The sequence below is a fragment of the Lissotriton helveticus genome, chromosome 2_1 (genome assembly GCF_964261635.1).
Source record: "Lissotriton helveticus chromosome 2_1, aLisHel1.1, whole genome shotgun sequence".
Classification (NCBI taxonomy): Eukaryota; Metazoa; Chordata; class Amphibia; order Caudata; family Salamandridae; genus Lissotriton; species Lissotriton helveticus.
The window spans coordinates 1133854878-1133879902 of NC_136059.1; the positions used below are offsets into that span (position 1 = coordinate 1133854878).

General features: G+C 39.3%; 1 protein-coding gene across 1 annotated transcript in view; it reads right to left on the reverse strand.

Moving 5' to 3' along the window:
* The window catches only part of SH3GL2 (SH3 domain containing GRB2 like 2, endophilin A1), an 803888-nt gene that overhangs the window by 143675 nt on the left and 635188 nt on the right, over positions 1–25025 (reverse strand). The window contains exon 4 of the mRNA XM_078675974.1: positions 15722–15865. Within this exon, the coding sequence (XP_078532100.1) occupies positions 15722–15865 (144 nt within the window). The remainder of the gene's footprint in view (positions 1–15721; positions 15866–25025) is intronic.

Consider the following 25025-nt stretch of genomic DNA (forward strand, 5'->3'; position numbering starts at 1 on the left):
AGCAATTTTGGACTGGGAAACGTACTCATGCACAGAAAAATGGATGGTAGGGTAATAGTTGCATTTGCATCCAGGGCACTTTCAGGTGCTGAAGCAATTGCGAAAGAAGTGTTAGCACTAAGGTGGGAAATACAATATTTCCCGACTTACATTTGGGGTGCACCATTCATTAGAGGAGCAGACCATAAGTCACTGATCCAAATCTTTAGCACTGAAGGGGATGGTAAAGCAACTCCCAGAATTGCAAAACATCAATTTCCATTGCAAGAGTACAACTACAGGATTGAGTATGTTCTGGCTAGGAGGAATTTTGTGGTAGTCTTTTTTATACAGAATGCCTTCGTGTGGCTGGTATAATTGCAGGTACGACAACAGCAAATAGTTGTGCACGACTAATCAGATTGATGGAATGTTGCAAGGAGCGCTTGATGTGAATATTTTGAGAAACAGTTTGGAGGATGACGCAATTCTCAACAAGTCATGTTGTGGGTAGCGAGTAGATGATCCAATTAAAAAAAACGGTCTAAAGAATCTGTGCTTTATTAACATGTTGCACTCAAACTAATCTGCAATGAAGGTTTGATATGCAGGTAAGAGCAATTGGTGGTTCCTACTGATATGAGTAGAAATGTCTTGGAATTGGCCATGAAGGTCAAGTGAGTATTCATTTAAAGAAGGACAGAGTATGTGAGGATTTTGGTGGCCAGGAGTGGGCAGGATGATTGAATATTTTGTGGGAGATAGTGGGCCCCATATAGTAAGTGACCAAGCCATCACCAACTATTCCTGCTGAGGCACCCTTGGCACCCTGGTCACACTTGCTCCATAACATCCAGGGTCTCATGAGGTTGTCTTGGAGAGAGTTCCAAGTATGCTAGTGTGCCTATATAGTACAGAATGGAATGTCCATATGCATTAAAAGAGAAATATATCTGTTATGTGTTGTTTCTTTTTATCAGCCTTGCACTTATTGTATGGTTTGTAACTGCTGTGATTTCCCTTCTTTTGATGTGGTCAAAGTAAGGTGTCATGAGACATCACTTTCTAGAATGATATCCGGTGAAAGTTCATATGATATCACTTGTTGTGATGTAAATGAGATCAATGGGCAAGATATGTCACTTCCTCTACCACTGAGATTTTGGTGAGTCAGCATCCATGGGTAAGGTGTCCAAATAAATAGAAGGATATTTCCTGAGGTTTTTCAAATGTCTGGAAATATCTGGGAAGACTTGTCATTGTTGCTGACCACTTTTTCTTGGTGTGATTGCTAGGCATTTGAACTGAAGAATTAATTGTTATCTGAATCTCAGTGATTCCGATTGTAGACAACCAAATAGTAGAATATGAAATTTGGTGTTTAAGCAGCCCCTGTAGGTGTCCAGAGGCTTAATTTTAACAATAATTTCCTTTGTCACATACAACTTGCGTTTTGAGAACAAACAACCTGAATAGGTATAATATTTGAGTATGCACTAACATTTGACTTGAAGGACACACTTAGTAAAATACACAGACCAGTACCAACTCCCTGAAATTATGCTGTGGCATACCTATGTAAATGTACAATAGGAAAAGAAAAAACATAAGCTTCCATACGAACTGGATAAAGCAGCTACCTAGCACACAAGATTCAATAGTAGAATATTATTAGCAGAAATATAAAATTCATTACTTTCTAAGACAACAACAGCTGCTGTTCGCAGACAGCTACAGTTTGTGCTGTCTGGAACACTCAGTGAAGAGGGCCTTTGACAGTGCTTACTGTTCTATGCAACTTCTCGTTATCAGTGGCACCCAAAGGTTCCAATGCTATCGAAGGGTTTTCATTAGCAAACAACTGTTAACCTCAAACCAGACAAATTTAGGTGTATTGATCTAGCCTATGGAGAACAAACAAATACCTTCCCTACTTTTATGTGGCCCCTTGAAAACAAAATAGTTATATACAAAATACAAGAAGATGAATACAAATGTATAATTCAAAGATATGTTTTTCAAAGATAAACATACTTCTAGGGTACAACATATGATCATCCCACTGCAGTTGGAAAAATCTTTCAGTTAGTATTTCAAAACTGGGCCCTTATAAACAACTTGATATGATTTAATGTTTTCATTGAAATAGTGCATTTACAAGAAGCCTTTCTTTAGTTTTCATGTTCAGTGAGAAAATGTACAGTAGAAAGACCGTTTCCTATCTTTCTCCCTGCTTCTTGAATTTTGCTTTTATAAATTTCCGCACACATTGTATTTAATTTTTCCCAGTTTACACGTTGTCTTATTAAGAATGGTTCAGTGGTTGGCTGATTATAGTTTGATTGAATCTGTAATTGTGTTCAGGAGAAAGTACTTTGTATTTGGCTCATTATATCGTCCTGTGTATATATAAGTGGTGATGTGTTTTTATACTTTCGAGAAATTTGTAACAGAGGAGTAATGAAGTGTAACAGATTTGTTAATAACAACAAGCCAAATGTATTCTCTTTTTTGAACAGATAATTTAAATTTTCACTTTACACAGTGGACATAGATGTGCTTTTAATTGTAGTGATGGTGTGTTAGTTTCAGGATATGAAACCAAGCTGAGCAACATTTTGTTTTTCCTAATTAACAATTGAATTCGGTGTAAGATCTCCAGGCTGAATGTGCTTTGCTACACAGAGAACACTCTGTCTCATAAGCCATTTCATAACTCTTAGCCCAGTTCAATCCAATCCAATCCAATAAGCTTTATTCAACAGCATATGTCATAAAAGCATAGCCCAGTCCTTTCTTCTGTTGGTTCAATACCTCACTACATGCAGTCCTTTTTCGACAAGCATAAGTGGAAAAAGCCTTGTAAATAGCCACCTGAGGGAAGTCCAGACCCTGTGCAATTGTCACTGTGCAAATGTAAGAAGGGGGAGTAAAACAACACAATCATTCAATAAGCTAAATGTATTGCATTGCCTCTTATTTTCTAACGTGAAGGTGAGGACCACCTGGCTGAATGCGTTTCACAAATCTACTGATTATAGAAACAGGGAAATATTTAGAATTTATTCAGTTTTAGTTTCCTGACTTCATCCATATCTCTTTGGAAATGCTTCCACCATAGATTTTGAGGTCCCCTGTTGTGGATTTCGGAAAATGAATCTACAAACCTGCATCAGCGTATATATGGAGAATCTATTGTTTCCTAGTGTGGTCTTCTAGTGGTTTTTACAAATATTACACTGTTTCCGGGATGGAGGAAGACATTATGCCACTCTAGTGACTGTATGTAGTATGGCAAACTATTTCAGTGATGATAAAATACTGTTACTTTTTGTAAGGTGCCTAGGGATGTGATGTAAGATTCTAAAGAAAAGTAGCCCCAATGACCATATCCACTGTGTCTTTCCAACTGTAGCAAATTGGAAAATCCAAACTAGTGTAGCATTAATGCCATGATAGGGGACAAAGCTTGACTTAATAAGCTCCAGGAAACCATACTACAATATTCTAGCAATAAATTTGAATTAGATTGTGGCTTATGTTATTCTGGGATTTATAGATGTAGGATGATCTTCAGTGACAAGGGAAGCTATTCAGGAGGTGTTGGTGAGTTCACTATAAGAGAGATTTGGGTCCAGTGTACGTCACTGAGGGGAGCTTTAGGCTGGTTCCTTAGCGGTGTGGATGATTTGGGAACTGTGCATTTTCAGCATCTTTTGGAAAGGTACATGGTGTAAGGTGGAACAGAGCTCACTACTAAGAGTAGCTCAATAATGAGAGAGCCTGGCTCAAGGACAATTTTTCTGAAGGCTGTGTCAAAGTCTAAGTTTTGAAGTAGGGAGTTATTTCAAGGGAGAGATTTGATTTGTTCACTTCATTCCTCCAGATGAGTGGAACCATTTTAGGGGGACTGAGGTAAACAGCTATGTCTTAGTGGCAGGCATTTTGGAGAATAACCAAAGCAGGGGCATGGCTAAGATGCCATTCAAGATGAATGCCTAATCCGGAGCTCCTCACCACCTGGAACCACTGATTAAATTAATGCAGTATCTGGCATGTTGAGTTAGTACAACTGCGTTTTTTAAGCAGCGGAACAAGTCCTGACCTGCATTCTCAACATTTCAAAGCTTCTTATGGCAGTATGGCAGGAAGCTGTCGCATCGTCTGGAGTACTGCAGCTGCCATTTGGAATTTCACCAAGATGAACACGTTCTCCTCAGCACTTCACTTGGTCCTATGATATTTCTTAATTTTTAACCCCACAAACAGCATTTTAACATACCTCTCCTCTGCCTCACAAGCTTTCTACAGTCCTTTCATGGCAATATCCTGGGGAGTCATTGCTTCATACTTAGAAAGATTCCCAGATATTTTTGTTCCATATATAATCTTGGAGGGATTTGCAGAGCCTTTTGACTGAGTTATTCTGAAAGACTTTGTTTCATTTTTTCAAAATATAAAAGACCAAGGGTGCACCACATTGAAATACACGCAGCCTCTAGCATTCAATCTTTCTTCTTTTTATACCATAGATTATGTCATACACCTGCATCTACAGCCAACCTTTCTGGTACGAATAGTAAAGCTTGATGGTCATGTTGACACTCGAACGACGATCTGATGCATCCTCTTTTTATGCCCTTTCGCTGCCTCTTATTGGAGGAAAGTTTGGTCACAACTCATATTAATTTTTAATTTTCATTTCCCTATGTCGACTTCTTTGCTTTTTTTAAAGAAGTTTATCAGATGCTGTCACATCAAGTTAACATAAAAAGGGATTGTTTGACCACGTATTTGCCTGGACCGTTCAACAAATCACAATTAACTGGAAGTGTTCAAATTATATTTCTTTCAGAGCTTAGTGGTATAATGTTTGTTATTATCATAGATGTAGTCTTTACCTCCTAGTGCAGACCACATGTTATTAGATATTTATATTGGTCTCCAATAACAAATTTCTTAGATTTTGCTGCTAAACAACCTGTTTATTATACAAGCTCTGAAAACTTTAAACCTCTATAAAGTGCATCTTTCTATGCTTTCTTTCATTTATTGTATCTTATCAACCATGTATTTTAAATATTCAAAATGTCTGTATGGATTGCTTCATAATGCTATTCGATCTTCAATTGTTGGTTTATATTTGCCCCCTTTTCCACTTCATTTCCCCCTCTCTTTTCATCCGTGTTTCCCAATGAAATCTTAAAAGTGTAAACAGCTTTAGTCCTTTCTACCTTGTTAACATACATAAGCATTCCCTCTTCACATATTATATTTCTTTTTCATTGTATGTAATTTTATTCCAAATAAAGCTGATCAAACATAAAGAATGCCGAGGCACCAAATGTAGAGACATCAGAATAGACATTATCGCTTGATTTAAAGTTTGACAGACCGTACTCTGTCTGGCAGGGCAGGGGTGGACATTTCATCCACTGTACTGACAGACTACTGTCTGCCAAATTTAGAAATCACCGCTGGTTCAACGGTGCTCTCTATAACTTTATAGGCCATTGCAGTTCCAGTTAAGGTTGAAAAAGCTTGGTAGATGGCCACTGTCCGTTTTGATTGCTGTCCACAAAGTTTTTGGTTTTCCAAAACAGACTCCAAAGTCGCAGTTTGTCATTGAAAAAGAAAACTAATGACCCCCGTACCCAGTGAGCTTTTTTCCCTCAGGAGTGGGGATTGTGTTTTTTTTGTGCCTCACTTACAGGCATTACATGGCGGTAAAAGACAGAAAAAAGGATATCACCCCATCCACCCTAAATAGGCCAGCAGACTAATGTCCTTCCTCTAACAGCCATTACTCTGGTGGATCATAGAAGGACGCTTTCCATCAATGGTGGAAACAGGAGCTCAGTCAACAGAAAGGAGGTGGTCCCCTCAACCCAATAAAGAGCAGGCAGACTGTCAGTTTGGCGGACAGGATACTCAGTCGCATTTACAATGGAGTATCTTGTAAGCCAAACTCTAAATCTGGCCCTCTGCTTTCAAAGTGCCCAGCATGAGTGATTGGGATTAGCATGCTGCAGAATACAAGGTGGCTTGGGGTGGGACCAGGGTAAATAAAAGCAACAACCTTTGAGTGGCTTAAAATCTGGAAAACATTTTTGGGATGCAGATTAAACTCCTTGGGTTTTTCAAGAACACAGCGGAGACTTGGTTCTCCTCCCAATGTTTTGGAGACATTAGAACCAAGATTGTCTGAAAGGATTGCAGCGCTTTGCTCTTGTCTGGATGAATTCTGTTTTTGGTTGTTGAATATTTAAGTGGGACCATGTCATCCAAACTGCCCAGATTTCACTGGTGATTAATCAGGTTTTTAGGCAGTGAATATTTTGCAAAGGGGTGATTTAAATATAGCTTTATGTATTCAGCAAAGTGATTCACAGGGAAGTACAATTTACCCAGACTTCACTTTTGCCTCAGTGAACGTAAGTTTTAAGAATGGAAAATTTTTTGATCCATTTGACACTCACGGGAAGGGGCACACTAACACCATTCCACGCGAATAGACTGATTTTTGTTTGCAAAAAAGAATGAGAATCAGTTTGGTAACAATCTCAAGGACTAAGCTTGTGTACGCTATGTACAGTATTGTTCATCAACCCCAATCAACTATGCCAGATGCCAGATGTTGCTGACATGTGAGAACTAGGATAAGCCAAGGAGTACACCCTTCTCGTGTAGTAAGTACATTAAATACCATTTGCAGAGTAGCATCCTTTTTGGCTTCGTGGAAAATATATTTCTAATGTTGACCAGGTCATACATCCTTTCTCCATTCCATAGTACACAAGCACCAAAGTAGTGCAAATGTTTTTCTCTTGATCAATTCAAAACAGCATGCACAGAGTTTCCATCCAAACAAACAAACTGAAAACATCCCTTGCGGAGCATTATTATTGGCAAGAATAAAGTGCTAAAAGGATGTAGATTTTGTGATGGATCCAAAGCGTGGAAGAAGAGGTTTGCACAGGTAGGATAGCTGAGAAAACCATTAGATGTAGCTTTAGAATAAGGTAGCAGATAAGATGAGGCATCATGAAAAAGATATTGTGTATTACCACATTCAATATGGGAAGTAAAGAGTTGCTCAATTTAAGAAATAGTCATGTTTACTTTGGAAAAAAAGACTTGCCACATTTTACAAGCCTTGGAGCCAACTTTAACCTTTACAGAATCAAATGTATTTATGATACTGTTACACACGACTACATAACAAGCCAGAACAAGAAAGCATGTCTAGCATCAACATTAATAGGGTAAGACAACACATGCAGGTTATAAAAACAGTTGATCATGAATATCCTATCACTGTAATTTTTTCCTGTGCTTCACAACAGTAATCTTGATGGTATGAAGATATTTGACTGCCAAATATATAGCAGTTGCCATAGAAGTAATACTCAGCTATTATTCTGACAACAAGAAGCAAGGATAAATGTTCATTTGATGCCAAAAGGTGATGTACATGTGAAACACGAAGAGGAACTGCATGTTTCTCCTTCACCTACTGAGTTGTAAGATATCAGAATCTTACTGTTCCTGTTTCAAACATTCAGCATTCTGTTTTCAGTGTTTAATTATCACAATTGATGCACTTTGGAATTCTATAATTGCTTATTATCGCTTATTTCTTACTTTAATTGAGATTTCATGGAAATACTGTAATTAAGTGTGCAGATTTAAAATATTGACGCTTACAGCTGCAATTAGATTAGTTATTTGTATTGCTGGCTGTACATTAGATAGACTTTTAAAGTAACTGCAGTTGTAAAGTATGATTGAATTAATTGCTCACAGGTGGAAGGAGGTAATTATGCGTACAAGGAAGTCGACGATTGCATTGGGCGACTGCCTTTGAAATTCACCACAGATGTGGTTAAAACTTGAAACTTAATTTTTTTTAATTTATAAAAGTTTTGTATAGGTCAAACGTGACCTATGAAGGTATCTGAGCGCTTTACAATGGGATATGTAGAACAATACAATAAAGTAAACAACACCAATTTGGAAACAATATAAGAAGTAGCAGCACCTAGGGTGCAGGATTTGCAATCACAAGGTCTGAGGTTACAGATATACATACAAGATAGTAACCATCAAGTGAGAGCATGGATGATAAAACAGTGTTCCAGGAGTAGGGTCCTATGGATTGAAGAGTACAGATTTGTTCAACAATAACATTGTAACTTCTTTTTTTAATGATGTAGTTGAAGGGTTCATTCTGGTTGCAGGGCGCAAGGAGCTCCAAATACACGGAGAAATACCCGAGAAGGGTCGGTTGTAAATTTCCTTTTAGTGAAATTTCTGTGATTTCAACAATAAAGTGATAGTGCTTCTAGAGAATCTGCAGCCACCCTAAAGCGTAAGTTTTTGTGCAAGATATCTCGAGTTGTTGAAGTATAGTGTTTAATGGGTCATGCACGCAATTTTCAATTGCATCCTAGCCTCATATGGGCGCCAGTTTAGAGATTTCAGGATAGTAAAGATGTGGTAGTTTCTTTTTTATCAAGTGATGAGACTTGTGGCAGAGTTAAGAGAAGCTTTTAGTGGGGCCAGCTTAGATCTAGGTAAGCCACAGAGGGTTGCACTTCCATAATCCAGCTTGGAAATCATTAGAGCTTGAACAGCTGACTTGAAGTTGTTTTATTTTCCTAACGATGGTCATTTATAAATTCGCACCTTTGATAACTGTACTGATGTGATCCTTCATATTCAGGTTCTTGTCAAGCATTAGTCACATTGACCTTGTGGAGTTTATAACATGTGGGGGCAGAATTTCAGTTAGAGGATCTATGCATATGTTGAGGAGAGTGGGTAATAGCAAAGACCCCTGTAGGATGCCTAGGGTGACCGGTGTGGGATGTAACCTCATGCTTTTAATAAAGACTTACTATGAAGAAAATAAAAGGACACAATATTTTTAAAGGAGGCATGGGATGTATCCTTGAGTTACCTGCATATGGAGTCTAGTGTATGAAGGCAGGGAGGATTATTGCTAGGCCTCTGAGCAAACAAATTCTCTATATGGTTTGCGATGCATTTGCACCAGCGCAAAGGTTTTGTAACAGCACAAGATGTGAGTGCCGGAACTAAACACAGTTGTGAATGTGATGGGGCATTTGGGTGGGGTTTTACATATTATTTAGAGGCTTTCCCAAAATATGGAAGATTTTTTATTTTTTATTTTTTTTATTGCAGAAACGCAAATAAGAGGTGCGGCATTCGATCAATAGTTCAGCTGGTTATCAGTACGGTACTAAATACAATCAAAAGGGTCACACACAGCCATTTAGCCCACATCCCGAGGGCCGGGCGGCAAATGTCATCATTGCGATTGAAAGCCTCTAAGCATCACTTAGGGTATCTGCTTTTACAGTTTTTACACCCTTGTTTAATAAATTCTTCCCACCCCCCCCCCAACAATCCCATGTAATATGAACAACAAAGCAGTCGATTTTCAGTAGCATAAACACCCCCCTTTCCCTCCCTGTCCACTGCACTTCCAAAACAGAGCTTGTCGTACAAAATATGGAAGATTTGTGATATAACTAGTGGCTTAGGTCAAATAAGCTGAGAGTTTTATTTAGATCTAGTATTTGAGCAGACATAGCAGCATCAAGGAACCTTTTTTTCAACAAGGAAGAGAGTATCATGGTGATACATATCAGGTGTGATGTGATTCGAACATGGCATTGATCATAGTGGGGGGAGAAGTGGGTTATCTTGTCTGTTCAGAATTCTATTAGTGGAGTAACTTGTAATCACTTTGGTACATGTTAGGGTTTGGAAATTGATAGCCATTCACTATTGAAGGAAACAGTAATGACATTGTTAGATTTCGGTATCACTGATCTTTAAAGTGAAGGTCTAAGGTGGAGAAGCTATGTTCTGCTTGAAAAGGCAGATTTTCTATTCCTTCCAAGATAATATGATCAAAAGCAAGGCAAATATTAACAGGAATGAATTTCGAGCATTTTGGATTTGAGACTGAAAAGAATGAACAGAGTTCCCTTTCTTTTCAATTTTGAGTATCTATTTATAGTGACATTCGGTTTCCAAATACTGCCGCAATCTACACTCTTTTAGGTGAAAATGGGCTGCCTTAAATATAACCATGGCTATCAAAGACTGCAAGTGGGGACTACTGGAATAATGATAATACAAGTGACATTCACCAGTGATTAACGGTATACCATGTGTAGTGCTGTTTTTAGAAAGGCCTGTCAGAACCTTACAAAACTAGTCAGGTCATTTTTTTCCGGATTCCTCCTAGACAGCATTAAGGATTTTAGCACCTGTCAGAAGACCATTGTTATTAGCCAATTAGTCTTCTAGCAGGAAGGAGTTGTTAACCAGAGAAAGAGTGTGAAAGACAACCACAAAAAGCCACATAGAAGTTGTGTTGCCTAACAAGGAGAAAAGCAAGGTTTAAGTCGTAAATGTCCACTTTTAAGTTGTATTTTTTCATGATACCCTCTGCCTTTCCCCCAGTTTTTTGGGATACAAGATGGGCTTGTTATTAATCATTTGACATCTTCCCTTAAATCCCACCATTTAGCAGAGTTGCTAATACAACAATGAAAAGCTGGAAAAAAGGATAATGTAGGTAGGCCTGTGCATTGATTTTTTTACTGATGTAATTTATTACTCAACTCAAGAATGAGCCAGGTTAACTCCACCCCCACATCCTAGTCTTGCACTCATAAATAGAATACAAGAATGGAAGCATTAGTTAGGCGAAGTCGGACTACACGTCAAGAGGCTTTGTGAGATGAAGGGGGAGTGGAGGGCTGACAGCAGTGGAGGCATGAGAATTCAAGCCTCTCAGGTTTCTTGTTGAGAAGGAGCAGTGGTTCTGTAAGGTGTCACAACAAGCAACTGTATCTGTTCTGCTCAGTATCAGCAGGTACAGAAGGAGAACAAAAGTGGCCAGGAGTGCATCTTGGTTGGGCATCAAGAAAGTACACAGGTTATATCTGAAACTCCCAGTCACTCTGACGATTCTCTGATTAGTTCAATAGATTGTTCTAGCCCAAGTCTTCCATCCGCCACACTATGCCTTCCACCATCTCATTCAGTTGAATTTGTCTGTTGGTGGCTCAGATGTATTCACCTCTGTCAGCCATTATCTTAGCTTCTATACTGCCCTCAAAGTACATATTCCCAATCTGTGCACAGTTATGGATACATGCAATATATGATTTTGGTAACTCAAGGACAGTAAAACGTATAACAGAATGATGTATGTTACTTCTGCTCTAAAATAAGTTTGTTCACTCAGAATGATTGGAGGTAAAGAATGTGCTATCAACCTTAATTTGCTGCCTAATGTATCACTTTCAAGACAATTTTCCACCTTATTGCACGTACCAAATCTACATTTGACATCTTACATTGGTTACATATAAATAGGGACAACAATTCAGAGCTTTTTGTAGGTCCTGGACCTAACTTTTTGCAGAATTCCGTCTCACTTGTCCGTCATCAGTATTGATTGAAGAATACCATTTTGTACATATAAGATGAAAGTTAGGAAAGGCTCTGTAGCACACACTTCAATTTGAATTCCTCAATGTATAGTCTTTTATAGCCTTATAGCCCGCCCTGGCGGGCTCTACCAGCCATTAAAGTCCCACTCCAGCGTAAAGGCCCAAGTCGAAGGTGTGGGCCTTTAACAAGGGAGCGGACCTTTAATGGCCGGTAGAGCTCGCTAGGAGAGCTCTAAGGCTATTGGAACATTCTGCCCCTAGAGGGCAGAATGTTCTAATTACTAAAAACAAAGGCCTCTCAGAGCCCGAGTTGGTTTAAATTCCACAGGCACCGAGAGGCCTTTGTACTCAGCAGCAGCTGTGAACGAAAACAACATTGGAATGTTGCTCTGCTGGCTTCTACTGGCCCGTAGAAGCCCAGAGCACTCCATTGTATTCAATGGAGTGTTCCACATTCCAGTGTTCTAATGTGGCATAGTACAGGGGCTGTTTTAGGGTTTGGCAGGTGGCGGAAACTGCCCCAGCCTTACAGAGGGACTCAGCCTACCAAACCTAGAGCTAGCTCAGTGGACATCGCTTAAGATTGTCAGGAACTGCAATCATGGAAGTTCCAGTCAATGGGGTAAAAGTTTGAAAGATGGCTCTATCAAACAGGATGGCTTCCCATCAAACCTTTACCAGGTGTTATCAATTTTTAAAAACAAACTCCCAAAGCAGTAGTTTGTTTATGAAAAATGAAAAATGAATAACCCCCTACACCAAAGGAGTTTCTCATTGTGATGGGGTCATTTTTTGTACTGCCTCTCACCTTCAGGTTTCGCCAAGCATTGACAAAAAACAAAAAAAAGCCCTCCTATTGCCAACTTCAAATTGGGTGGACAGTAAGATGGCTAACCTCTGATGGTTCGTACTGTTAGGTCCATTGGAGGAGTATGTTGTAAGATGGAGCCAGAGTAGGCCGCATCATTGACATACTTTTTGTCCAGCCACCTCTAAATCATGTGGGTGGACCCTGCAATTAGTACTTATGGCATTCCGTCACCGTTGTGATTAAGTTCCCTATCTTCCAAACTCTAAATCGCCCCCTAAGATTTTTCATGAAGACAAATTGGTTGAGTGGCAAGGATAGGAGAAGGTTGCTCCAAACCTGGTATCTCAAGAAATTGAAGGATTTTTCTCCTCTGGGGCAGCTGCAATCTTTGGAAATGTAGTGCTCCCTTTCTTGTATAACCAGACTGATTGATTAAGTGTGTATGCCTTATTTTCAGTTTACAGATGAATTTGAGCCTTTAAGTGGAAGTACTTTTGGAAAGCACTGCTTTGCAAACCTTGCATTTCTATTAACTGGGTCCCAGTTAAGCCTCCCTGACCTGCATTTAACAGGTTTTTAGACTTTCATGTGATGCCCAGCCTGAAAGCGGATTCTCAACATTATTGTTTCTATTTATGACTTACAGAGTGAAGTGCATTGCTTCATTTTACCAAGCCAATCCTGCCCATCTGATTAACAGGAACATATATATACAGCAGACCAAGGGGAAGCCATGAACTTCCTCAATACCCTTGCAAATGTGCAACCCGAGGAGAATGTAATCCCAAGTGTTTATTCTTATTATTGTGATTCGTCCAAGCACCTCCCTGCTTATATAGCAGTGCAGGTGTATTCAAGATATTCCCCAGACTGAGCAATGAGCCTACATTGTGGCAGGTCACACAACACATGTTCCACCAGCCAGAATGCCAGATGTAGCAGGACATCACCCTAGCAGCAGCAGTACCACCATACTGATGTCTATAATTGCCCTGCACTGCCTGGTCAACACCAGAATTGAGAGGAAACATTTACTGAAAATCTAGGCTCAAATGTCTAACAGAAAGAGGTCTAATCTTTTGTATTGCCTTCTTGCCAGTGATCAAACGATAAGCTGTATGCCATTGGCTCAAAGTTGGTGAAAAATGCATTGATCTTTGATGATTTCCGTGACTGGCTCCCTCTAAAGCTTAAAAAGGGTGGAAACATTTTTGATCCTTGAGGGCCCCAACGGTAAAATGGGTGGTGTTCTTAACCTAGGGTCTGCGGTGCCTACTTAAGGGGTTTGTGGGTGTTTAGAAAGATCTCTCATATTAGCAGTATAATACAGTGTATATTAATAAAAAAGCAATTCAGAAAAGGGGGTGGTGATGGATAGATTATCTGAATTAAGCAGAACACTCCTACCCAGTCAACAGATCAGGGCTTGATCCATCACCGTTTTTTAGCTCACTGCACCATCCCAGTTCAGAACCTGGCTACATGCAAATTAGTCTGTCGCTGGCCCAGTGCATCATGGGAACAGGGCAGACCAAACTACCAAGCCAATTCTTTACTGGAAAGGAAACAAGCTTCCGGGGACCGGTTTCTGGCATTTCAGCCGTCGTCGGCCCGGCTTGCTTGAATCCTGATGGTGCAGTGAGCAAGGGACTCACATCTGAGCATACCCTACCACGCTTATGGTGGCCAAAACGATTCAGAAAAGGGGGTGGTGATGGACAGAGTATCTGAATTAAGCAGAACACTCCTACCCAGTCAACAGATCAGGGCTTGATCCATCACCGTTTTTTAGCTCACGGCACCATCCCAGTTCAGAACCTGGCTACATGCAAATTAGTCTGTCCCTGGCCCAGTGCATCATGGGAACAGGGCAGACCAAACTACCAAGCCAATTCTTTACTGGAAAGGAAACAAGCTTCCTGGGACCGGTTTCTGGCATTTCAGCCATCGTCGGCCCGGCTTGCTTGAATCCTGATGGTGCAGTGAGCAAGGGACTCACATCTGAGCATACCCTACCACGCTTATGGTGGCCAAAACGATTCAGACAAGGGGGTGGTGATGGACAGAGTATCTGAATTAAGCAGAACACTCCTACCCAGTCAACAGATCAGTGCTTGATCCATCACCGTTTTTTAGCTCACTGCACCATCCCAGTTCAGAACCTGGCTACATGCAAATTAGTCTGTCCCTGGCCCAGTGCATCATGGGAACAGGGCAGACCAAACTACCAAGCCAATTCTTTACTGGAAAGGAAACAAGCTTCCGGGGACCGGTTTCTGGCATTTCAGCCGTCGTCTGCCCGGCTTGCTTGAATCCTGATGGTGCAGTGAGCAAGGGACTCACATCTGAGCATACCCTACCACGCTTATGATTTCCGTGACTGGCTCCCTCTAAAGCTTAAAAAGGGTGGAAACATTTTTGATCCTTGAGGGCCCCAACGGTAAAATGGGTGGTGTTCTTAACCTAGGGTCTGCGGTGTCTACTTAAGGGGTTTGTGGGTGTTTAGAAAGATCTCTCATATTAGCAGTATAATACAGTGTATATTAATAAAAAAGCAACATTGAAAATTTTAGGGTGTAGTTTTACCTGTAGGTTAAAAATTAAGTTGCATCTTTAGCTTGATTTTTGGGAGCAGCTTAAGTACAACATGCAGAAACTAGCATGGACGAATTGTGGCATCAATTGAAAAACAAACAAAAAACAGCATGTATTAGGAGCAAAATAGACTGCCTATCTAGAAATCCACTTCGTCTTTTAGAAATAAAACCACATTTGTAAAGATTTAACCATCCTAATAAATGTAAAATTCAGATTTTTTTGTATGTGCTTTTCTTTGTGAATTGAATATTTCATAATTGGTAGCCCTGTTTAGTGATTTATGTTCACCTGTGTGCTTATTTCCTGTGTACTTGTTTATATGCATTTTTGTGTATTGAAGTTCAAATCATAGAAAATGCTTAGGCAGGGTTCCCTGGCTTCCAATATTGATTCAGGCGAAGTCAAAAGGTAAAGAACCGCTGCTTAGAATTACATGTTTATGAAGCAAGAGGTTAATTGAGTAAAAACGCTACCATGCTTTCTTTCAAGAGTTTAGTCGGCAGCCATCTTGCAGGTAACCCAAACTATAGCGATGGTGTCTGAGGAGAGGGAGAGAGGAAGAGGGAGAGGGAGAGAGGAAGAGGGGGAGGGGGAGGGGGAGGGAGAGGGAGAGAGGAAGAGGGGGAGGGAGAGGGAGAGGGGAAGAGGGGGAGGGAGAGGGAGAGAGAGAGAGAGAGAGCAGGGGGGGTGTTACTCTGCTGATTGAGATGAAAGGGCTTTTATGTAAATTGGGTACCCCTTGATTATATGATTGTCCTTGGGTAGGGTATGTGCCTATTGCTCCGGAATACAAGTAACACAGAAATGAAAAGAATATGATGTAATGTGAATTTACCAAAGGAGGATTCGTCTCCAAGTTCTCGGCCAAACTTTAGCATTGCTTCTGATAGTAAGGCCTCTGCCTGCGGGTAACCTGGACCTTTCTCCTGGCCTCGAATCTTGGACATTGTGTTAACCATGCTGAGCTTGGCTCTTGAAGCTGTGAAAAGGGCAAAGAGCATACATGAAACCAGGCATTATTGCACAAAGCTCCAACAATGAAGCACATCAATTTAACAGTTTATTTCAAAGGTTTATTCGACAGCATTACAAGAACACCTATGCATTTCATAAACATTTTTTTAAAGTCCTGTATTTTTTCAATCTCAAGCACATAACCCATCTATTTTTGTTTAAATAGTGACACTTGACAAACATGGAAGGAATACATTGACAATAATATTATCTTTTTTGTATCAATCAAGGAACAAGCGGAGATGAAACCTTCACAATCCAATGCTCAATCCCATGATTCCCACCAATGGGCCCAACAACATACTTTTGTTTGTTGCACTTCCTGTCGATACCTCGTTTAACGAGTATACTCTACTAGATTTGCACGAGGAAATACTGGGAGTGAGGAGAAAATTGAAGTGGGCAAGCAAGAAAGTAATACTTCTAGAAAACTCAAAGATAATCATGGTTGGCTTATGTGTGGCGATCTTTCATAAAAATAATCAGGCGACCTTTGGAAGACTTTTTTACTTGCTTTAATCAAAGAACGGAGCTGGCAACATCACCGTCTCCCAGCCTCTGTACACCATTCATCAACATACAACTGTCGACTTCAAAACAACTCACTGGTCATGCAGCATTCCATAGAATACTGATGCAGTATTCCATAGAGTGCAAATTACACATTAACACAGAGGGAAAATACGGCTCCTCTTTAGTAGTTCTGAATAGTCATTTTTCACAATCTCAGTTTTGGCTGCTTAAAGCCCCAGCAAGTTTTTGTGCATCCAATTCTAAATATCAGAAGAAACATAAGGGCCAAATACAGTCAAATCCAGGATCATGTGACTGGTAACAGACAGTTTGAAAGTCATCTCCTTAGTTTTGAAACCAGCCTCGAGTCTGAGTAAGAGCTGAAAGAGTGTCTAGACCTAAACATGAAAAAGAAGGCGGGTCGACGGAAGCTGTGTGATGCATCTGTGTTGTACAATGAGGGTTTCAAGGCTCTCCTGATCAACTAACACTATCATTTTCCTCTAAGGCGTGACCGCGATTAGCCACTTTACAAAAGGTAATCAGCACCCCTGCATTCCCCGCCAAACGTTTGACGGGTACTGGTAACAGCAGGGCGCTCAAGCACAATGAGTAGCACAAGCGCGCCTGAATCCGCAGTCTTCCAGGTGGTAGAAGTGTCATTGACCATGGTGATCTTAGGCACTGTGAAGGCAAAACATTGACTTTTTCTCACTTAAGATATTATTGCACCACACATACTCCTGCAGCTGCATAGCAGCAGACTTATTGGATATTTTCAGAAGGTGAGGGATATAAGACATCAGGATACATTTTTTAAAGCCCATGGCATCTTGAGGCTTCAGAAGATATCAGAAGGCACTGGAGGATCTTGAAAGGTTTTTCTGCAATGAATGTTTCATAGGCAATATGTGGAGATTGCAAAAAGCGAAAGACTGCTAGTTTAACATAGCAAGAAGGAATCGGCTTAGTCAGTCATCACAAAAATGTAATATCCTATCACCACCATGGCAAACACACAGGATTAGCTCACTAGTTTATTTACTAAAGGGCTCAAATTTATTGCAAGGGGACCTGAACAGAGACGTGGTGACAGCAATATAATCACTAATGAGAGGGAATATTTCTGGGTCAGGTGTCCTTCCTTCAGAAAGCTGTGTGGCATATGAGGAGCAATTGGCTTCTGAGGTCCTTAAAATGGACTTGAACTCTAAGACTGTGGGAATGATCACCCAGTTGCTCAGACAGGCAGGGATTGTTACGATCCCTAAACTAAACCCAAACTGACATAGAATAAAAATCTAAGCTAAGTATAAATTTAAAAATACTCGGATACATTATAGCCAATAGGAAGTGGTGATGTCATCACAAAAGGGTTTGAATCTGGGGGAAAACATCAATGTAGGCAGACTCCTTTGAAGCAGAAAATGTGTTTCACCCCCAGGAATGGTAACACCTTTTGGAAGGTTATAATGGGTAGCCTTAGGCTCTAATCTCATTAGATCGGTCAATCTACAGTCCATTCAAGAGATACATTTGGACAAGTGGTGTGGGAGAGTTGGAAAATACAGTGGGGCACTAGGTCAAGGAAAGCTGTATTCGAATCTTATTTTTAACAATCATAAAAGCATTAAAAATAATCCAATCAGCAGTAAAATCCAAAAGTTAAAAACAAAAGCAATCACAGTAAACAGTACAATTTGATCATTTTTAAATATACATGCACAAGTCATTCCTTAAAATATCCTACCAATATAACGACTTAATTCCTTAATGTTTAAAATTCTTCATTACTAAAACATTTTTGTTAGCCGGAGCACTCTCTTTAAAAACATGGCTAACCTCCAAGCGACATGTTCATTCTTCAGGAGCTGGAGTTTTATCAGAGCAGGATGACATTGCCTCAGCCCCATAGATTTTAAAAGTGAAAGTAGGCACACTTTCCTTCACTCTAAGTAAAATTTACAAAAAAGGACTAAATGAATAGTGGATAGGTTGTCACAAGGGCATAATGGTAACTGTCAAGACCAGTCATTAATTTTAGGCAGAGTCACTAGTCTATGCACGGTATTGAGCCTAAACCTAGTCAATAGCATTCTATCATAAGTCCCTGAGACAAATGACAAATATGGCTCCATTCTTAACGTAGATAATAGTAATTGGTGATGGCTAACACTAGGCTTTAGAAGTTCTTCTGACAATCTGACCGTTTCCAACAAGTATAAACCCTCCCTTTTAAGGACTTTTCTAGGGATTGTCTGCAGGGTCGCGGGGTCGGTGAAGTATTCTGGGTGACCTAAATCTGTCATAAAGTCACGGACAAATCTGACCCAAGGAATCTTCAAAGCTCCATCTAATTTAAGACAGTCCTGCAGAATTTCCCTATTTAGCGGCGTCTGTTCCTTCGTCCAGATACTGTGCCACAACAGTATTGGTCCTATTTTCATAAGATCAGAAATTAAGGAGAGATCCAACTCCTCGTGGCAAACGTAAGAGGGAGTGCTAGGTGGAACTGATAGAATAAATCTTATAAATGAATTTTCGACTTGTTGCAACAGCTTGGTGTTAGCTAGGCTCCACACCCCTGCTCCATACATAACAGATGTAATGCATGTTGCTTTATATATGTGTGGGAGCTCGTCCGGAGATTTCTTTCCTAATTTCGTTGAGAAAGTTACAAGGGCAGTGGATATCCGAATGAACAACAATTCAAGCTAGCCTTGCTGATGAATGTTGATGCCCTGAACCCGATCCCAGGAAGCTTGTTTCTGGTCAAGGGAGGACCTGGCTTAGCCGTCCGGGTTGGACTGGTCCCACAAGTAACAGGGTCAAGACTGATTTGCATATGGCTGGGTCCAAACTGGGGTGGTTTGGTGAGCAAAAGAAAGATGTATTTAACCCACATCCTTGTGACTGTGGGTGAATGTTTGCATTGTCCAGCATTCCGTCCATCAATTGTTTCTTTTCAACTGTAATTTACGGCACCGTGGACTGAGGGTTTGATTCAAATGTAGAACGAATCCTAGCTAGAGAAGTTACTTTCAGTGATATAACCATTCCGTTACTAATGAATGTTCTGAAACATGTAATACTTTCCAGAGTTGGTCATGTTGGTAAGACAAACATAGGCCTGTGCATATAAGAAACAGAGTATAAAGATCCCTTATACATTTATGAGTCACTGTGTTGTCAAATGGTTCTTTTTCATTAAAGTAGCTAGGGAGATGCTTATCCTGCTGTGGAAGTAATAATTCAAGATTAAAGGATTTCCACAAAAAAGCTAAAATCCTTTGCAGGAATAACAAAATACGTGGTTATACCACCAAGCCAGTCTCTACAGTATGGAAAACTGATTTGGGTGGCACAGGAAACCTGGGGATCTACAGTGATAGAACCTTTAGAAACATATATCCTTAATACATCCCCAAGAGCTTAGAGAGTGTACCATAGAGATTATCGAGTGTATTACTGGGGGAAAAAGTAATAAATCACTGTGAACTCTGCGATCAGTGGGAAAAAGGTCTGGCAGATGCCATATTGGGAAATATATGCATACGCAGATCAGACATCCTTGAATGGCACCTTCAAACTAATCCTTTACAATTCCTATACAAATCCTAAATGGCACTGCACACTTTGCACAAGTATGAACAAATCAAGAAAAGGCAAATTCCACTTTGTAGCCATGGCTAGGGAATGTGGTATAGTCCAACCCCATAGGCAATTTGTACTCTTGGAAGGATAAAAATGAATATGTATCTCAGGTATGAGTATGTTCATACCACAAGACTTTTTCCAAACAAAATACGAAAAAAATACAACAGCGCAAAGGCAAAGACCTGGCATTATTCCGAGCTTCATAGTGATGTCCTGAAGTTCTCCATGTGAGCAGCAGAATTTCCTCTAGCAATGGGACATTTACATGTGGGCATCAGGTAAAATACAAGTCCTGACCAGATAGAGAAGCTCTTTTGTCATTAAAGAACCAGAGGAACATCCCCCTTCAATCAATGATTTGGATCAGCAACCTGATTACTATGATAATGGTTATAAAGGCGCTTTGTAATGGTGCACTAAACTTGATTGTTGAAATCTAGTGGACATTCAAGATGTAAATTACTTTGGCATAAATGCTGATATTTTGGCTGTTACATATTGCTTGTTGAAGCACACGTGATGCTTATAAATTTGCTTCACAGAGAAGTATGTATGGTGGAGCCATCAATAATGTACATTACTAACTAAAGTGTATAGTGCCTCCCAAGATCTGAGCAGCTTTACTTTAATAAGTAGATGATGAATGTAGCAACATTATGCTTCTTGTTTTCATTCTATGCTTTCTCTTTATTCCGCTTATGTTTGTTATTTTAGGACATTGAATGCATGAGCTTTATTCGTCAGACAAGCACAATTGATTTAGATCGTAATTTTTTTTCTAATCAATCATAACAAATGTTTTTCATGCTTTTTAAGTTCATTCGAATATGGTTTTATTACACGTTGTACGTTGACAATATAGGGGTGGAGGTTCCAAATATAACATTTACTGAACCAGATTTTTGTAGTCATAACTTGTTAAGTGATGACATGAGGTAATGTTATTTGGTTAATCTTTTATGTTAAATTTGCGTTATATTCATTATAATAATTTAATCATTTGTATTACGATAACTTATTTTTTCATTCAGATGCTATTCTTCATTGGCCAAAAACATCCTTGGGCATGCAAATTAATTTATTTGTATTTTGCCAAGAAATCGTACAATTGCATTATTGATTGGGAAAATTGAGATTACTTCATAGTCATTTCTTAATCTTGTTATTGGCTCATTATCATATTTTGTTTTTAATGAATGTTCTGCTAATAAAAATCATAGTTTTTGGACTCTCACTTAAAATCTGCATCCTGAAACCATTCTTAATGTTGGCTGCCTGCATCCAGTTGGGCAGTTTCCTCTTAATGCAGAGTTGGGATCCAGCGCATGAACATATGAGCTTTCATGTTAAACAAGAATATATTACACAATCAGTGAGCTCTCATTCCACGGTCAAGTGTTAACCATGTCATTATATGTGTTTTACGCTGAAGCGATCTTTGTATTATGCTACTTACTACTTCAACATGAGAACACGAACACTGTTTGTCATAGTTGTAGACGCATCTCATCACAAACCCTAATGCAATCACCTATCACACTCTACCAACTGAACATCAATCTAGACAGAACATATCACATAATTCAACAGAGTTCGTCTAGACCATATCAAAAGCAAGTAACACTTATTAGCCATCAAAACATCTCAACCACTTGGCTCAGATAAATATTTTGCTCAATTCTAACAGAATGCATTAGGCAGATCTCCAGGCTCCATATTCACAACACTAGACCAAATTCCCACTTAGAAAAGTATTTCTGCCTCAAGAGCATATGACTTATTCACTAAAATCTTTTTTTTGAAGAATCAGCTTACATGTGAGCCAAGCCAAGGCACACCCTTGAACTCTCCATACGGCACCCTCACTATATATACTAGGCGTATATCTACCATTTCAATTATACAATGTACTCTCATAACCTCACCTCAGAGAATCATCAAAAACTGCAATGTAAAAGATAAGACACCCACTCCCGCAAAACAGTAATGTAGCTAGATACCTGGCAAATTATGCCGGTCAACACCACTAACTTTATGCTGGACAGCAGGTAGTCATTGAACCTCATGGTGCAAACCAAATGGCAAAGTCCTACAACATGCACATAGATTTACCATCATAACGCCTGATCTTCTCCTGATTTCTTGAATGACAAACACAAAGAGACGATTCACAAATTACATTTTGGAGCACGTAATCTAGTATTATAGTAATACTATAATGTAATACAAAATACAATTCACAAACCTACCGTTGATAGCCTCCACCTCACTTATCTTTTCTGTTTAGACATATACGATTTATTAGTAAATGTGGGAGGGACCATGGGAAAAATTACTGCGAAATAGGAGGTTTTTAAGGAAATTTAAAGAGGGGTTTGATAGCGAGATGCTAATGTAAAACACACACCCATAAAAGAGGAAGACAATTGCAATTCACAAAATACACTGCTATAGTTCTTACAGCTCAAAAGTCGTCAAAACAGCTTCAAATTAACCACAGCCCAGGCTTGACGTAAGTCAGGCGCCACACATGGCCATCCACTGGTACTGCAAACCACTCCCATAGAAAACAATGCTGGCAGGGAAATTAAAAAAACATCCCATAGCATCTAATAGCAAATAAATTAAATTAGTATGATTTTTCAAATTACATATATTTAAGTACTAAATATTAAATAAAATGATTGATCTTTTCTAATGTACTAATAAACTTAATTTCCCAACATTTTTATTTTACCTTAAAAAAAGTGTAATTAATTAAATAAATAACCTTTAACTGTGTTCAGTAAATAATAAATAAGAATAAAAATGTTAATGACGGTGAGTAAAAGGAAGACTTATAAAGTAAATTGCTATATATACATTATTTTACAATTTGATACACATTTAATTTGATGTGGTAAGGCTGTAAAATTGAATGGAATTATTTCAGTGTTAATAATATTTAAAATGTATTCACATTAATTTACATTTCATTACACATTACAATGTGTATTTATCTTTTTTAGAATATTATAAATGTCATGAAATGCCCCTATACTTTCCCATAGGGGGATATCTACCCCCATGGCAGAGATCTCCACCAACAGGTAAAAGTTACTAGTAGTCACTTTACACTCATCGGTTTAGTTGTAGAATGCTCCACCACCTCATTTGAGGAGGTAGATACATGTAAGTCTACACCTAGGTGTAATTCCCCTTTCAGTAATCAACAAACAAAGTGGATAGTTGAGCCCTGGGAGTATGAGTAAATATGCACATGAATATTCACCTTTATGAATCAAGTCCATTGCCATAAAACCACCAAAGCTCAAGAGAGTTCTGCAACCAATTTCAGACAGTGTATGCACCATACATGAAATGAACCATATATGTACTGCTAATACAAAAATTATTTAAATGACATATTTGTTGTTTGTATTTTTTAAGGATTGTGGGGTTAATAGTAATGTGTATGGATGGTCTAGTATGCATATTGTTATCGGTGGTAAACCTGCCTGAAGAAGACTGTGTTTAACACACCATAAAACAAATAAAGTGTTACTTCAAGGGGAATATCTTGATAAAATAAATATTTTTTATAGAACTTATTGAGTGTGAACCGCTTATTGTCATTAGATGACATATTTGATTGAAGACTTTAGAGGCACCTCTAGGATTCCCCTATTATATTTACAAAATAATATGAACTGATATGATTTGGAAACATTCCTTCATTTAGTATGGTGTAATTGAAAAGGTTAAATATTCTTGAGCTTTTTTTTTTTTATTTAAAGACTCCCAACTCTTGTCATCATAAATAACATGTTTAGTACAATTGTGTTTCTGTGGATCTTTTTGAATAACATGTTGGAGTTTTTTCCAAATTTGCAGCAGCGTCTGCTCCGCTTAGGAGAGTCGCCCCAATGTTCTGCGACCAGTTTAAAAAGGAAAACTATAATGACAACAACTAATGTTATTATTCTTTTATTTTTCCTTCCTGCTTAAGTGTGGGGTGGGCAGGTGGGCATGAGCTGGCCAGAGCAGGGGCCAGGCGGAGGAGTGTTAACAACACTCTAAAGAGAGCAGTGTGGTTCAGCCGACACTCTTGGGCCGGCCAAACCGTCCTGCGCACTTTGCATCTTTCCCACCAGGCTGTAGTGCACAACCTGGTAGGGAACATGCACAGTCTCCCTGTCCCCATCTGAGCGCTAAACCGCAGTGCTTATACCAATCACAATGCTGCATTGTAGCATTGTGATTGGCCAGGGGATTATGGGAGGCTGAATGCTTCCTGTTGCGGTGCAAAAAAAAAGTCTGATGAAAGGTGGCACCCGGCAGCACCCAGGTTTTATTTCCCCCTATGCTCCCGCTCCTCCACTCCTCCACCTCCCCTGCCTCACCCCCCACCCCCCGTTCAGTAGCAGCCGCTACAGTCAATTTGTCCTGTAGTCTTTATCAATAAGGGAGTTTACTGCCTTTCCAACCAATTCATTTGCCACGGTTTTGGATCAGAAAGATTCTCACTTAAAAATTGATTTAACTTTGTGACATTGTGACCTCTTTTTTCCATTTTCATACTATCAGGAGTAAAAGTCTGTCTTGTGTTCTAACGTTTCTTAAATGTAAAATGTCAATGTAATCATTTTTTGTGGTATCATGACTCTAAAGTTGTCATATTTCGAACTTTGACATTATTGAAATTCAAAGGTTAGCAATAAAGATGCACATCACATTCTTCTTCAATATAACCTTCAAGCCTTCAATTGTGCACCAATGTAATAATGCACCACTGTATGATGGATCCGATATAGAGAAGAAATAGTCTTATAAAGCAAAATTGATATTGTAAGAGGAAAACCAGTGTAGCACTTTTTACAAAAAGTTAGGAAAGTTTGGGATGATTTCATACATTATTTGACAGGATCAATTATGTGATTATAAAGGATGAGATATATTAAAAGCATTGCTGGATG